The sequence below is a fragment of the Bidens hawaiensis genome, unplaced genomic scaffold, assembly GCF_021521415.1.
Source record: "Bidens hawaiensis isolate Kalapana, Puna unplaced genomic scaffold, B.hawaiensis_p1.1 tig00012999_1, whole genome shotgun sequence".
In the NCBI taxonomy this organism is placed as follows: domain Eukaryota; kingdom Viridiplantae; phylum Streptophyta; class Magnoliopsida; order Asterales; family Asteraceae; genus Bidens; species Bidens hawaiensis.
Window position 1 is genome coordinate 85,558 of NW_027492089.1, and position 17,604 is coordinate 103,161.

At 37.1% G+C, this 17,604-nt stretch overlaps 4 protein-coding genes across 4 annotated transcripts; 3 read left to right on the forward strand and 1 right to left on the reverse strand.

The window, feature by feature from the left end:
• Positions 1-1,100: 1,100 nt before the first annotated feature.
• LOC143542847 (uncharacterized) lies at positions 1,101-1,655 on the forward strand. Its single transcript, XM_077035327.1, has one exon. The coding sequence runs from the start codon at positions 1,101-1,103 to the stop codon at positions 1,653-1,655; it is 555 nt and encodes a 184-aa protein (XP_076891442.1).
• A 1,163-nt stretch (positions 1,656-2,818) lies between these two features.
• LOC143542877 (receptor-like serine/threonine-protein kinase At2g45590) lies at positions 2,819-4,949 on the reverse strand. Its single transcript, XM_077035351.1, has one exon. It carries the CDS (start codon positions 4,947-4,949, stop codon positions 2,952-2,954), a length of 1,998 nt encoding a protein of 665 aa, XP_076891466.1. The 3' UTR covers positions 2,819-2,951.
• A 4,595-nt stretch (positions 4,950-9,544) lies between these two features.
• On the forward strand, positions 9,545-13,270 carry LOC143542878 (vesicle-associated membrane protein 722-like). Its single transcript, XM_077035352.1, has 5 exons — positions 9,545-9,855; positions 11,020-11,161; positions 11,247-11,367; positions 11,521-11,583; positions 12,803-13,270. The coding sequence occupies exons 1-5, from the start codon at positions 9,666-9,668 to the stop codon at positions 12,950-12,952; spliced, it is 666 nt and encodes a 221-aa protein (XP_076891467.1). The 5' UTR covers positions 9,545-9,665; the 3' UTR covers positions 12,953-13,270.
• Positions 13,271-15,039: 1,769 nt separating this feature from the next.
• Positions 15,040-16,748, forward strand: LOC143542879 (zinc finger protein CONSTANS-LIKE 16-like). Its single transcript, XM_077035353.1, has 2 exons — positions 15,040-16,172; positions 16,290-16,748. Exons 1-2 carry the CDS (start codon positions 15,237-15,239, stop codon positions 16,542-16,544), a joined length of 1,191 nt encoding a protein of 396 aa, XP_076891468.1. The 5' UTR covers positions 15,040-15,236; the 3' UTR covers positions 16,545-16,748.
• Positions 16,749-17,604: the final 856 nt, after the last annotated feature.

Genomic DNA, 17,604 nt, shown 5'->3' on the forward strand with positions numbered 1-17,604 from the left:
CTAAATCCAAATCCATACTGGAAATCGAAATCGAACATTTTTTAAAAATTCAAAAACCAAAGTTTCGTTTCTTGTTCACTTTTAGTCTAAAACCAACTCCAACCGAACTGTACACATCCCTTATAAACAAAAGAAATGGAAAATTCTAGTCATGTTGCAATATAACCATCAATTATTATTTTTTTCCTTATTTAACTTTGGGAATGGATATGTTGCAAAGTAAATGAGACATATGGGTATAAGTTGGTTGTAGCTCAATTGTAGAGCACTTACTTTATAAGTGAGAGGTAGGGGGATCAAACCTCAATACCACTAATTTATATGGGAGATATGAGGGATGACCCTGACTTGCCAGGGTTCGAGTCCTGATCTCACCCGGTTTTACCGGCTCCTCGCTGTCGTGCCGTTTGGCGGGCGTGGGGGTCGGGTTTTATCCGGTGAATCCCTCAACAGGTGGACCGCTAGGGCTCCGTCCATCCGAACTAGTGACCGGCTCGGGCTACCTTTAGCCAATGGGAGCCGCGTACGGGATACCCGGCGTTACTTAGTTGGCCGTTCAAAAAAAATGAGACATATGGGTCCCTATAAATTCCCAATGCATAAAAAGTTAAATGTAATGAGTTCAAAGTAGAATCTCTAATGAAAAAGTGAAAAGGTGACTCATGGAGATTAAGTGTAGAGTGGGAAAAAGAAAGTCATCGACAACTTTAATGCACATCTATCACCACTTGAAAACTTTATACCTCAATTTCAACAACAATAGCAAGAAAGCTTATGTCATAATCATAACTCTCACCAAAAAGTTCAATCACACAATTAAGTTGTAGACCATCCCAGACCCATACCGATTCTCCTACACAAAATTGGAAAACCATACTGTGATGTCAACTTCTTCATTATCAGTGGCTATCAAAAACGAAGTTGGAAATGGATACTGAACTAGATTTTGGCTGGATCCCTGGTTATCGGATATCACACTCAAATATGCTTTTCCTATCCTATTTAATTTAGAGGTAGAGAAGAGTTGTCGGGTGGCTGATCGGTGCAATTTAGTAAATGGGGAGTTAAGTTCTTTTAATTGGAATTGGAAGAATAGAGTGATGAATGGGGATATGTCAAATGATCTCAACAACCTAACTACTTCCTTACAAGCTTATCACTTCAAGGCTGGTGCAGATAAATGGTTGTGGTTAGGTGATAAATCAGATTCATTTTCGGTTGCATCAGTCAAAAAACTCCTTAATCAAGTCGGGCATGCACCGGAGGAAAATATTTATAGTTGGAATTATTGGTTACCCCTAAAACTAAACACGTTCGGTTGGAGAGTGAATCTGGCTCGGTTACCGACCATGGACGCGTTGATTAAACGTAAGATTATTAATGGCCCAAACGCTTGTTGTTTTTGCTGGTCCGACGCAGAGACCGTGGATCACCTTTTCACAGGGTGTTTTGTTGCTTCGTTGGTGTGGCAAAAAATTAGCAAATGGTGTAAAATCCCTCCCATTTTTGCGTTTACGATAGGCGACCTGTTTAATGTCCATAAACACATCCCAGGCCACTTCAATAAGAAAAGAATAGTACAGTCGTCATTTTGGTTGGCTACTGGAGCTTATGGAGAGCCCGTAACAGATTCGTTTTCTCAGATATCCCTATAAAGGCAGAAAAAATAATTGGCGAAATCAAGTTTTGGTCGTTCATGTGGATTAAATATAGGTCAAATAGTGCGGCTTTAGACTGGGAGAAATGGAGGAGATTTGATTTGTAATAGTGTCTTTCGTGTGATGTTTTGTCTCACCCGCTAGCTGCTTGTTAGCGGGTTGGTAGGCTGTTTGTTTAATAAAATTTGATGTTCGAAAAAAAAAGTGTGATGGTAACTCATTTGGTGAAAATTGGTCGTGTAGGGACCCGGAGTGTAATTTTCACTTGATTAGTTACCGAAGTCAATAATACCCTGCTGACTAACGGGATCAAATAAAGACAGAAATACAAATGTTATCCTTTAAGCATACTTGATTTACGAATCAGGTCGTTTAAAATGTTTACTTTTAGACGGTGTCCTTTACATGCTATGTTTATTTGATTTTCGTCCTTTAAGTTAACTGTCATCCAATTCCTCCGTTAAGTTGATGCACGTGAGTAACATGTAGACATGTCAAAGATATTTGGGTGTGATTGATCTGGTATTTTATCGTGGTTAAAGAGAGAGAGGACGGATAATTGACATGTTAAAAGACCAAAAAGCCCTCACATGTTACTCACGTGCATCAACTTAACGGAGGAATTGAATGACAGTTAACTTAAAGGACGAAAATCAAATAAACATAGCAATGATAGCATGTAAAGGACACCACCTGAAAATAAACATTTTAGATTACTTGATTCGTAAATAAGGTGTGTTTAAAGGACGAAATTTGTATTTTTCTCGCAAATAAATTACAATTTATGTTACAATTGTGAACTACAAGAGGTTATGCTAGCAAGATTCGCTTCATACTTAAGGAGTTACAGGCCAATTTATTAGATTTTGTTAATCGCTTTTTTGTATCAAAAGATAACAACTACCATTTGGTCACTGGTATCTTGGTGTATTGTAAGATGTTATCTCTTTTAAAGGTCGAGAGTTTGAGTTCCGTTAAAGACTTGGAGTAGATTTAGGAATAAATTAGATGTTCATGTGAGTTATTGTTAAAAAAACAAACAAATGCTGAATGTTAATAATATGAATTGACCAAACATTTAGAAATCTTTACTAAAGTGACATTTTCATTAACATAGTAAAGAACCTAAACCAATTTCATGTAAAGATGAGGTTTGTAAATGAAGCAACATATATACTTTATTTCTTTTCTTTTTCAATTTTCTTTTCTTTTGAGTAATAATTAACATTTAACAAAGAAGATGCATGCTTTATCATATCATCAACCCTTGAAGAATAAAACTTTATAACAAACTCACCGAGGTTTTCTCCGGGACTTGAACGGAATATTTGTCGGCGGTGACGGAGAAAACTCGAACGGCAAATGAGGCGGGTCGGCCTCACCGGCCAACATACCAACAACCTCCGGCATTGTAGGACGTTTATCCGGAGATCGCTGCAGACATAATAGCGCGGTTGTGATACAAACCATTGCTTGTTCTTGATCCAATGAATGAATATTAGGATCAACCAAATCTAAAAGCTTTCCGTTACGCGCTAGTTGTCTAGCCCATGAAATAAGATTAGCCCTTTCGAATTCGGACATAGGAGAAGCGGTCACTTGAAGCGGCCTGCGACCCGAAACCAAAACTAGTAGCAAAACCCCGTAACTATAAACATCACTCTTTTCAGACAGCTGCCCGCCGTCACATTTCTCTGGGGCAATATAACAAACCGTTCCTCGCATACTCGGAGTACTACTAATACCACCACTTTTAGGGATCTCGCCACTCGAACATTCTTGACTACTTCTTCTTCGGTGACGAAACTCGCCGCTTAACCCGTCTAACCACCAATCTATACTTGACTTACTACTGTTTTTACTCTTCTTTTGCGGAACAAACTCTTCGTCCCGTTGCCACCACATTTCCCCGGTGTGACTTCCTCGTCGTTTCTTCTTCTTTTTCGATAACTCGTCACAAAACTCCTCCTTCCACCACTCCCTCGGCTTTCGATTCTTCTTCTCCGCCTCCTTCTTTGGCTTCTTCTCCAACGCGTTCGCGCATTCCACTTCCGACGAGAATGAATCCGTGGCGGTCAACCAATCTTTCTTCGGTCTCTCCTTTATCTCGCTCCCGATCCACTCCATTACATAATCCTTCACTCTCCCTGACTCGCCGCCGCAACCGTCCTGCTTCCACCACCAATCCCTCCCCGAACCACCGACGCCCTTCTTTTTCCCTAAAAATCTCCGGTTACTACTATCAACACTAATCTGATCCGAAACACTCGTCCTCTCCAAATACTCCGAAGGCGACGCCTCCATATCTGCAACCACAACACTACAACTCTCCGGTGATAGATCCACATTCACTACAACTTCTCCTGTTACCACCATCTCAGTCTCCTCTTCGGTATTGTTCGCCTTATTAATATAATTATCATTATCGTTTTCTATATCGCCTTCGCCTTCTTCTTCACCGCATTCAATAAACGATTCGATAACATTAATCTCGTTATCATCCACGCCTAAAACTCTCGCCAAACCGAAATCGGCAACTTTCGCGTGGAAATCACAGTCTAACAACACATTAGAAGGCTTAATATCACAATGCACAATAGGCGGATCACACGAACAATGCAGAAACTCAATACCTCTGGCTACATCTAACAATATCCTAAACCTAACATTCCAATCCATAAGCTCAGTACACTTACGATACAACAACGCGTCCTGTAAGCTCCCGTTCTGCATATACTCATACACGATCATCATCCTCTTCCTACGCCGGCGGCTCTTGTCCGTACAGTATCCGAGCACGGAGATCACGTGACGCGCGTGCGTTACACGCGCGTTAACAACGCGCGTGGATAGCGATAACTCGTTGTGAAACTCACGCTCGCCTTGTAACGAGCCTGAACCGTTCATCAGCTTCACGGCGATCTGTTTACCGGCGTTACCGGTACCGGACGGAAGGACGCCTTTGTAAACGGAGCCGAATCCGCCTTGGCCGAGGCGGTTAGTGGCGGCGAAGGATGACGTGGCGCGACGGAGAGTTTTGTACGGGAAGTGTTGTAACGATTTTTGAGGTTGTGGAGGTGGAGACTTGAGATCCGATGGAGCTGTGCGGTTACGTGAGAGTTTTCTGTAGGCGATTGCGAGAGCTGTGAAGAGGATGAGGAGTAGTGCTCCGGCGAGTGTTGAGTGGAGGACGGTTGAACCGTGGTGGTGGTGGTGGTGGTTGTATGGTGGTGGTGGTAGTGGTAAGGCGGTTGGGAAGGTTGGTGGAAGTGTAGTGGTGGTAGTAGACATTGAGAGGTATGTGTTTCTCTCTCTAGAAATGGTTGTTTCTCTCTCTAGAATGTATATCTTCTTTCCGGTGAGGTGAACCAGTGTGAGTGAGTGAGAGAGTGAGGTGGTAATGGTAAGTTGACAACAGGGTGATGGTGACTGGTGAAGGACTAATGAGTAAGTGTGTGTAAATAAATAAATAAATATATGTAGGTGTGGAGTTGACTATGGATAGTCATACCCATTGTTTTGTTTTCGGTCATGTGGTCATACACTCATACCCATATACTTGAATCATGTTATTAAACTATGTGTATGTGTAGTCATAAAGTTTCACTCACAGGCGTTATGTGTCACATAGCGTATCGTTAAAGTTACGGTTTTTTACAAAAAGATGGTGTAGTAATAATGCCCCATTTCCGGGCGTTATGCGCCACGTGACGCCCAATCACTTTTACATTTTTTTTGTTTTTTAAATAATAATTCATTACATTTTTAAATATACAATTAAATTAAAATAACATAAACCCTCAAAACGCGCATTACGTAGGAAACATCTTGTTCAAAAAGCCATCCATAATGCCCAGGGGTGGTGTTCCCAGGCATTATGACACCAAAACGCCTCCATAAAGCTATCACTACGGATGGTCTTAGACCGAGCGTAGTGGAGGTTGGTAGGGGTACAAACGAGCCGAGCCTGAGCTCGATTATACGAAGCTCGGCTCGTTTTGATCTTTATTTATAAAGCTTGAGCTCGGCTCGTTTCGTAGTTTTTCAAGTTCGAGCTCGACTCGTTTAATATTTATTAATTAGTTTTTTTATATATATAATTATATTTGTATATTTTTGTTTTCATAATAACTTCATATATAAAATATATGTTATTTAGTTATTTTTTTCATAAAATTATATATATATATATATATATATCAACTACTAATTATTAAATATATATGTCTATTAATATTTATAGTTATAGAAATATATATAAATGTAAAGCTCGTTTAGGCTCGTGAGCCGGGCTCGAGCTCGATAAGTGAAGCTCGGGCTCGGGCTCGTTTATTAAACGATCTTTCTTTTAGGCTCGATCTTGGGCTCGTTTAAGCTCGGCTCGATCGAGTTTTTTCACGAGCCGATCTCGAGTAGCTCGTGAGCAGCTCGGCTCATTTGCACCCCTAGTGGTTGAGAAATGCCCATCACCATCTTTCTCATTGTCCGGAAAAATTGATGGTCCCACCTTTTACACTTTTAGCGTTTTTTCCGTAACGCTGGAAGATTTTCTAATATTCAAAAACCCCCCAAAACAACAAGAGAGACGGTGTTTATCGGCGTTTTGAAGCAAAAATGCCACCACAATGTTGTCATTACGGCTGTTCTTAAAGAGTGGCGGAATTAAGAATTTTTCTCATACAGGTTGGAATTTTTTGAGTCGATGGATCGTCACTATATACTTTTTTTTTAAGTCCGGCTATGTTATTTCGGTTGGGTTAAGTCATATATATATATATGTATAAGCATGAAATCCCTCACTATTAGATGGATTAAATTATTATCGCGACACAAACAATTTCATTCAAAACTTATCCAGGCATACACTATGCTTGTGGTAGTGTACCATAGGCTGATTAGTGTATGGAGTAGCTTCCCAGCGGCATATACAAAACACTATCGACATATCCGACCGGGTGACGGTATACGCTAAGGCACACCATACCCAACGTAGTATACGCTGAGCTCTGCATAACCCAGTTTGACGTAGTTTTGCTACAAAACTGACCCATTACCTTGTTTCTACCTTAATAGTAGTGGCGGACCTAAACCATGGGTTGAGGGGCTGGCCATCCCCTTTCTATATATATATATATATGTAGGGGTAGAATCGGCAATTTGACAGCAAAAGCAATAAAAAATCCAATATAGAATATTATTTCAAAAGCCACAGGATACGACTGATTAACTGATGTTTCAAAATTTAATGTTGGTTCATTAGAACCATATAAACCGATACCCAAAACTCCCATTAAGAGAAAAATAGAACCCCCCGCCGTGTACAAAATAAATTTTGTGGCTGAGTAGAGACGTTTCTTTCCTCCCCACATGGATAGAAGTAGATAAACTGGAATTAATTCTAATTCCCACATGATGAAAAAAAGTAAAAGGTCCCGAGAAGAAAATGATCCTATTTGACCACTGTACATTGCTAACATCAAGAAATGGAATAATCGAGAATCCCGAGTAACAGGCCAGGCCGCTAAAGTAGCTAAAGTAGTGATAAATCCTGTTAATAAAACGGGTCCTATAGACAGCCCATCTATTCCTAATTTCCAACGGAAATCAAAAAAATTGATCCATTTATAGTCCTCTACTAGTTGTATTAATGGATCGTCCAATTGGAAATGATAACAGAATGCCCCATGGTTTAGGTCCGCCACTACTATTAAGGTAGAAACAAGGTAATGGGTCAGTTTTGTAGCAAAACTACGTCAAACTGGGTTATGCAGAGCTCAGCGTATACTACGTTGGGTATGGTATGCCTTAGCGTATACCGTCACCCGGTCGGATATGTCGATAGTGTTTTGTATATGCCGCTGGGAAGCTACTCCATACACCAATCAGCCTATGGTACACTACCACAAGCATAGCGTATGCCTGGATAAGTTTTGAATGAAATTGTTTGTGTCGCGATAATAATTTAATCCATCTAATAGTGAGGGATTTCATGCTTATACTATAAAGTCCCATATCGATAATTAATACACAAACTAAACGAATAACTCTCGTTTATATTAATCAGAAAATATAACTCAAAAAACTGATTACAACTCTCAAACCCTAACTCGGTTTGACTCTTGATGAACCCTAACTCTGTTACATCTAGATGAACCCTAACTCGGTTACATCTCGTGTGTGCCTATTGGATGAACCCTAACTCGGTTGCATCTCACACCACACCAATCTATAATGTCTAACAATGACATGTTTATATAGGACTAACCTAACTTGCTATCAAATACATTACCTATTATAATTATAATACAATTAGGAAACATACTATAATTGTGAAACATAACCAACTATGACAGACTTGTTATCCTTGGCCCCTCAAGTTTACCGACTTGTGACTTAGAGTCTGAAATTACTTCCAACATACTATTATTTGTTTGACCTCTTGGGTGTAACAATTTTAGTTGAATGTTCAGTTGTGGTCTTTTAAGGTTAATAGTCTTGTATTGACATAGATAGCCAATGGCTTGGGCACTCATTTTGTGAAGACGTTTATGGTAACTATAACCCTCTCATCATGCTAAACAAGACATTAACAGTTAACACTAAGGTTTTGTATAGTTTAAAATTAAAAGTCATCCATAGTACTCTTGTAGGGATAAAGAAGTTTCAAGTCCATGAGGTGTTCTAATGGGTTAACTTTAGCTAAAACCTCACTAAAATAGTTCATTAGCTACCTTTGTTTTATCGTGGGACTTATTTGCGCATAATTATGCAATTAATCACTTAAATATTTTTGGTTTGTAACACTTTTAACTCAAGTAAACCATAAGTAACTTCGGTGATTTTTGTTCTAAACCTTTCGGTTCATGGTTTCGTATCAATGGTTTGTCTGTTTAATAGTTTGATGTCGTTCGGTACTTGAAACCAATAGAGTAAACCGAATCATCCCCTTAACTTAAACTATTACTTAAATTAAACAAATTTTAACAGTTTATGTATCATTTTAGTTATTAGATATACAGACTTTAAAAGCAATATCCATATAGGAAGCACTCTTATCACTTTTGCAATTTTCCATTACTTAAATAAACGAAATTAAAATAAAAATATATTGATAGATATTCTTTTAGTGGACATCAACAGTATTCAGGAATAGATCTGACGTGTTACTAGCTCGCGTGAAAGTCACGCGAATAATGTGTAAGCTCATGCTGCAATATTTAGCTGTGCTCCTCAGTCAACGCTCAATCTAGCTGAGCCTGCCTAGATAGTGAAGTCAAACTTTTCAAGGGTAAATAGGTGGGGATAGCACATAGTAGTACAACTGGACAAGTAGGTATTTAAAACCGGTATACCGACCGATAATGTCGGTTTTAACCAGGTATCGAGCAAGTGATCAGTACATTTTAGCCCCGTTAGTTGGACAAACGGGTTTATTAGTTGAACCGTTGATATTTGCAGTAATACCGGTTTGTATCAGATAATTGGTTTTTAAACCAAATACTTTTGACGGCTCATAAGGGTAAACATTCTAAACTAGCGGCCTTATCTTCCATAAATGATTTACTTGCCTCCCAATTAAAACTTTTAACTTAGAGGCTTTATAGTTCCATAAACGATTTACAAATGAATCCTAAAATTGGTGTTTTTAAGCCCAATGCGGTACGATTATTGTGTTAACTAGTAAACCCAGTTGAACCGTTTCTAAGCCCAATGCGGTACGATTAAAATTCTAGTTTTAAAACATTGACAATATTTAATTACTTAGTAACAATTTATACAATTAGTAATTACAATTTCTAAATCTAAATCCACTATTCCATCCATCCATCCATCCATCCATCCGACTCAGTTACTTTGGGTCCATACCGTATCTACAGTGTAAACAAACAAACAAACAAATTAAAGCGTAAGCCACACCACTTTCCCCCAAATCACACCAAACAGTCTGCTCGTTCGTTCGTTCGCTAGGGTTTCAATTCAATAATCAAACTCCATAACACAATCACCATGGGCCAACAGTCGTTGATCTACAGCTTTGTCTCCAGAGGCACCGTGATTCTCGCCGAGTACACCGAGTTCACCGGCAATTTCACCTCTATTGCCTCCCAATGCCTCCAGAAGCTTCCTACCACCAACAACAAGTTCACGTACAACTGCGATGGACATACCTTTAATTACCTCGTTGAAGATGGCTTCAGTATGCTTTATTTCTCATTCTAGGGCTTTTATTTATAATTTTGTTATACTTATGTGATTAATTGTTTATGAATACAAAGCTTATATGAAACTTAGACAGAATTAGAGAACTCATATACTATATATATATAAACTGGATATATGTAAGACATAATTAGAGAACTCATTTTTTATGTGATTAATTGTTTATAATTTACACATATGTGTATGTTATCATTTAATCTCCAGTTACATAATATACACATACATATGTTTACATTATCATGCATCTTAATTGGACATATGTGTATAAAAATAACATGTGTATGTACATATATGTATATACGTGTTTATAAGTATTATGCATATATGTATAATTTCGCAAAACTGAGGTTTTTTTATGAAACCGGGATGCTAGATAAACATTTTGTTTTTTTTTTACCTTTTTTTATTTTCGCATTTATTTTGGTTATACACACACACACTGGATATATCATGGAAATGAGGTTGTAAAGGCCTTGTTGACGTTACGTTCGTTAGGCTTTTGTCGGTCAAGCTAACGGTTCACGAACAACTAACCGAATGAAGGTTTTTGTTCGCGTTCGTTTATTATGGAAATGAGGTTGTTTGTGAACCGTTCACGAACATAAACGGACAGACGTAAATGAACACAAACAATGTTTTATTGTGGCTAACAGAGAATGGTTAGTGTCAGCGGTTTGGTGCTACCAAGTTTGTGTTGGTGCTTTATTTTTAACATTTATATTCGTATGTTAGTTTTATATATAAGTTAATCATATAATACTCATATATATATGATAATTTTGCTTGAATCTGTAGGATAAGATTTGAAAAGTCGTTAACAACTCTTAAAAATCTTCAATGAACAAACATAAGCAAACAAACATTAATGAACACAAACGGGCGTAAATGAATACATTATCAAACGGACATGGCCTTTGTTCGTGTCTGTTCATTTAGATAATCGAACGAAATTCATTGTTCGCCTAACGTTCAGTTCATTTACAGCTATACTGGAAACAGGTATTTAAGTTGTATGTATCTTTATAAAGGAGGGAATGCTAAGAGTTAATATTAATAATAATAACATGACATAACGAAAATTGTTATAGATGTTAATGAATAATGAATTTCGTGTTTAATTGTTTGCTTTTGAATCATGAAGCTTTCTGTGTTGTGGCTGCTGAGTCTGCTGGCAGACAAGTTCCAATGGCTTTTCTTGAGCGAATCAAGGATGACTTTAACAAGAAATACGGTGGTGGGAAAGCTGCTACAGCTATTGCCAATAGTCTGAACAAAGAATTTGGGTAATTTGGTTCTTTGTTTACTTACTGTATTTGTATAATCTTTCTTGATTAGTTACATATTTATGGTTAAGCTTACTGTTACCAGACCTAAGCTGAAGGAGCAGATGCAGTATTGTGTTGATCATCCTGAAGAAATTAGCAAGCTTTCAAAGGTCAAGGCTCAGGTCTCAGAAGTCAAAGGTGTGATGATGGAGAACATTGAAAAGGTAGTCCTTTTGGCGTGTCTAGGTTAAATTTTCACGCACACACACACACAGAGAAAAACATTCACACACTCCTTTCTGTAAGGAATGTGATGAAAGATGCTAACTACACATGTTGGTTTTATTCTGATGTTGTAATTGTTTGAATTTGTATAGGTTCTAGATCGTGGTGAGAAGATAGAGCTTCTTGTAGATAAAACTGAAAACCTTCGTTCTCAGGTCAGTGAATTCAAGTTCTTATTGGGATAGTAGGTGTAACATAGTACACAGGTTTGACTTCAAACTCTAAACATAAATTTTTTAGAAATAATTAAAGAGATTACAATACAAATTAGCCTTTTTTGGCATGTTTCTATCTTTTTATTTTCTTAGCTAAGTCAGGCTTTCATAATAGTATAAGAAATATTTGATTTGTCATTCTACATTTTCATTATAATCTCTTCACATCACTATGTGTATAGGCTTCTGCATACAATTGTTTCACTAACTCCATATGTTTTTACATAATTTAAATTGCATCAGAATTTATCTACTACTTGATTACTATCATGTTCTTTTTGTACAATCTAATTGGCAAAGTGTACGCAACTATGCATATTGGCATATCTTGTCAACGACTAGTTTAATGTGTGCAGTTTTGCTTAAGGGTTATAACGGAATCTAATTGTATGTACTTAGGAAGAGTTTTCTGGAGTTTAAGATATTAAAGTCCGTTCTCAATATGCACAAAATACTAATATAATGCAAAAGCAATTTCAATATGAAAAACTAAACTTCTCATAGGAGTTTTACATGCTTCAAATATGGATTTGTGTAAAGGTAAATAGTTAATAACCCTGAAAACTTATTTTCATGATAACGGTGATTGTAAAATTGTCACTGGATACCTTTACTTTGTTATTATTAAATAAATGGTACGTTAGTTATTTCGCGAGTTCTTGAACAGCTATGTGAGTGAATTTTCAAACTAACATTTTTAGTTTACACATGAATCGTTGAAGATAAATCCCCTTTATACCGCTCTGATATAATTCAAAATTTGGAATTTGGCATTTACATTTGCATTTCATCTGATTTGTTTTCTTCATTGCTGCATTTTTTTCATTACAAAGCATGAATCTTTATTAGTGGTGGCATAGTGGGCGGGTCACACAGAGCAGGTAATGGGCCAATACATGTAATTTTCTGATATGATCTGACTTGGGTCCCAAAACATCGTCCAAAAGCTTTATTTTTCATAAATAATCAGGTGTCAAAATTAATTACAAATTTTTATATATTTTAATAGTTTGTTGCATAAAACAAGCTAGAAAGTATTATACATAATAACATAAATAATAATACACTTTGGTGGACTTCTGACCAACATAACTTATATGGACTCGTTCGTAAATAAACGATTCAAAATGCCCCCTTTAATCTTTATATTTACTTGCAGGCACAAGATTTTAGAACACAAGGCACACAAATGAGGAGAAAAATGTGGCTGCAGAATATGAAGATAAAACTTATAGTTCTTGGAATCATCATCGCCTTGATTCTCATCATTGTTCTCTCGGTCTGTGGCGGCTTCAACTGTGGCAAGTGAAGTACATACACATAATCTCTCTTTCATCTGTCTCCTTGTTTATCTGGTTTCCATGTTTTTACTATCTGCTATTGAAAAGCCTATGTTGTGTGAATGTTTGCTATTTTGTACCTCTAGACCATGGTCACTGGTCTGTAACTTTTAGTAGAATCATTTTCGGGGAGGGTATGTTAAATGGGGCTTATCGACATGGACAAGATTGTTTCGGCCTATTCTTAAATTACAAAATTGCTCCATATCATGTCGCTTTTTATTCCATTGCATCTGAAAACATTATTGGAAAACAACATTTTAGAATGATGATTTGTGTTTTGAGAATGTTGGTTTTGTCTTCGGCTCAATTTGTTATTTTGTTTGGAAGTCGTACTAAAGTGGGTACATCGCATTGACATGTTGAGGCTATGTGGTTTCGAGGTTTCATGTCCACCAACGCATCAAGTGGATAAAGAATTAAAGATAACAGAACGAAATTAGCCATTGATCTGAATGGAAATAACCTTAAAGCAGGACCAGTGCCTATGAATCGTTTGTGTTATCACTGTAAAATGCATGAGTTGAATGGATCCTTGGATGGTATTTGAGTATAAACTAAATTCGGACAGGACATTGAATCCTTGGTCTATCAGTTTATCAAGTTTTGAATCATGTTTCTGCCGTATTGTAAGTATGGTCTTTTAGTCTGTTCATGATTTGAAAACGATACGCTGACTGACCTACAATGTAAAAAACCTATCGCCAATTGAATTGTTGATAACCCCCTTCGTGAAAACAATGCGATAGAAAAAGTTTGCTGCATAATTGATGGCCTAACTACTGATGCTAACTCTCTCTCTCTCTCTCTCTCTCTCTCTTAAACGAGTAATTTTGATGATTCAACAATATTATTACTTGAATTTGAAGTTCGTAGTTACTTTGATTGGAAGAATCGTAGCAATGGAATAATTAAGTCATAATTCATTGGTTGAATGTAAAACGGAATTGAAAACAGTACAACAAAACTACCCGACCCGACCCGATTACAGCTTAAACCCACACCAATCTTCCCATGATAAAGACAAACTAGCCAACCTATTCTTTTTTTTTTACCAAAGATAAGATGGTGCTTTAATATCCACCCCCACCCCCCAAAACATACACACACACACACACACCATGCTCACAACCGATGTTGTCTTGCCGTTAGACACCATGTCGTTTCTCACATTCCACAAGCACCAATACGAGACAAGACAAATTGCATGAAAAAACTTCACTTTTCTCATCAGGAACTTGATGAATTTATGAAGGTCCAATAAATCTCGAATACCAAAAACAAGTATACACGGGATTTTACACCATGCATATTGTAGTCTTGAAGATAATAAAAATGATATATGTAAATGCTGTTCAAATATTTAAAAGTGTTGTTATGTATATCATATCAAATAAAAACACACCAAACAAAATTACCGTTATTTCAACTGTCGTGTAAGTTGTTTGGTAACCAACTACAATATAATAATAATGATAAAAATACCAAAAAGTTGTTAAATGGCCATTGGAGAGACCTTCCTTGCCCACATGCCAATGGACCCATAAAAATCCCCAAGGCAGCATATTCACCAATCAGAAACCTAAGATAACTCTAATCACTTGACGAATCAGCCACCAGATACGAGCCATATGATCGTGCCATGGGTCCACGAAACCGGCCCCTCGAGCCTGCTTGATCACAAAACGTGACTTTTGGGGACCAACACAACAATCAACAATTCTAATGATCAATGTTATCATCATCATCATCATCGTACTCAGTATATCCCACCAATAGCAAAGCTATGGTAGGGTCTGAGGAGGGTAAGATGTAGGCAGCCTTACCTCTACCCCATAGGGATAGAGAGGCTGCTTCCGGTGAGACCCCCGGCTCGATAGTAGTTTTGCATCAAGCCTTGGACATAAGGCACATAGCACTCAATCATCAGGACACCGGCTAATCGGTGCATGTACCCTTATCTTTCAGCCTTGGACATAATGATCAATGTTATGATATATATATATATATATATATATATATATATGTGTGTGTGTGCAATATTGTCACAAAACCTTGCACCGTACATTGACATTATGTTACTATTTTAGACTTTTTAATACTTATCAAGTTACTATTTTAGTACTCTCTAGAGTGAGATTAAATTATTAAGTTCCTTTTTATTATATAGAAAAAGTGATATTAACTTTATTAAGTTGTGAAACTTTTTGTTTGATTGCAGGAAAGAAAACAACAAATGTTGTCGGTGGTAAAATGGCAAGGGTGTGTGATAGCTGTGTAAGAAAGCGGGCTCGATGGTATTGCGCCACTGATGATGCTTTCCTTTTTCAAAGTTGTGATAACTCTATACATGGGGCTGACCAGGCGGGTGGTCAGCATGAGAGGGTGCTTCTCAAGATAGCAGCACCCTCTAAGCTGGTTGGTTCAGGTGAACTTGAACTTGAACCAACCTGGCACCATGGGTTCACCCGTCGTGCACGTACTCCACGACGGGCTAAGTGTTATCTCAAGGTAGAAGGAAAGAACAAGGGAGTAAACTCTTCGGTTCATGTAGTTCCCGAGATAGGTAGTTTAGATGCATCATTGCTTGATGATAGCAATGATGATGAAGAGCAAGAAAAATGTCTTGTGTATTGCGTTCCGGTCTTTGATCCTTTCGAAACTGAATTATGCAATGATTCTAATGAAATAGGTAGGAGCGTGGATGATATTCGTCGGTCTGATCACCCGACAGATGATTTGGAGCTCTTGGAATTTGCGGCTGATGTTGAAAGCTTATTAGGGAAGGAGTTTGATAATGATAATAATACATCATGTAGGATTGAAGATTTGGGGCTAACTAACAACTATAAAGAAGATGATATTAAAAATATAGGAACTTGTTTTGATGAAAATATAGTGAAGGTTGAAGATAAAGAAGTGGAAACAATTTTAGGCTTTGATTTTGATGCAACTAAGGAAACACTAGATTGGGACTTCGATTTTGAATCTTCAATGATGATTAAAGAGGAGGGGAACATGACGATTGTGTTAAGCGATCAATGTCACGAAGGGAAGTCGAGAACATCAAGCATGCTTTTGAGGCTAAACTATGAAGATGTGATCAATAGTTGGGATGACCAAGGTTCTCCTTGGACGAATGGAACCCGGCCAGAACTCAATTCTGATGATTACTGGCCGGATCTCATGGTTCTTTATCTATCTATACATCTATCTGTCTGACTATTTATAAATCCATTAGTCTCGATTTCTCTTATTTATTTGTTTAAGAACCACACATTTGCTAATCAAGAAATAATATTTTAGGGGACGCAATGGGCGTGGAGTAACAATCCTTCATACCGAGGCATAGGAGGACGTGACGGAGGAAGAGAAGCAAGGGTGTCAAGGTATAGAGAGAAAAGAAGATCGCGATTGTTTTCGAAGAAGATAAGGTATGAAGTAAGAAAACTAAATGCGGAAAAAAGGCCAAGAATGAAAGGGAGGTTTGTGAAAAAAGAAACCTTTGAACTTCCTCCTTCAACTTCTAGTTTCCCAACTTATGTTATGAAAAACAACTAGTACTAAGTAAATCTGTCGACAATAAGCTTTGTTCAGTAGTTTGTTGCATGTTTTTCGACAACCAACCGCCCAAATTTCTTTGCAAGATTGGGAAGTGTCGGCTAGTCCGTTGATTTTTCTTTTCAAATTAATAATTAAGATGAATATGTGATAATATTGATTGTACTTTCATCTTATCTATGATGTATATATATGATAATAATGATGCATATCATCATCATCATCATCATCATCATCATCATCATCGTACTCAGATAATGATGCATATAGTGATTGAAACCTTTCCATAATAATGATCATCATCATCATCATAATAATGATGCATATATAGTTGCAATTTGAGTTGCACTTAAATGAATATTCAAGCAAAATTGATGTGATATATTAAATGATCAACATTCAACAATGTCATTTGTTGCTTACACAAACCAACTCCAAATGAAAGTATAGTGATTGAAACCTTTCCATATCAATCTTGTGATATTGCATAGACCATGTGATGGATCGATATTCCGTAACAACATTATGGGGCATCCAATATTTAGTCGAATTTAATGAGGTGGCAACAACTAATAGTTAGTTAGTTTAAGAGCTCAATCACATAGAAGCTGTGATGATCGTCTTCGACTTCCTCAAACTTGTAGTAATCCTTTTCCTTCCTTTCGAAAAAGGTTGATCATTTGATCAGTTATCTCATAAACACTCTCATTCTTTGTGGATAATATTGCTCTAGAGATAAAATAATATGAATCATATACATTGTTCTGAATAGAGGAAAATATAATACATTAAAAGATATAGAAAAAACAAAAATAAATATATAAACTTGTAAAATACATGAGTTAACTTAAGGGAGTGGAAAAACATATATTATTTAGATTTATAAAAGTTTAAGTATAGTTGAGAATTAAAGATGTAATTATAATTTAAAGAATTAAATGTGTCGTTGAGGCATTGGATTAAAGGCCATAATACCTAATAACTTCTTTAAGACATGCAATATGGTAGTACAATGAGCAACGATAATTGCAATACTTTAATTTTAGATGTTGAAGCTGAA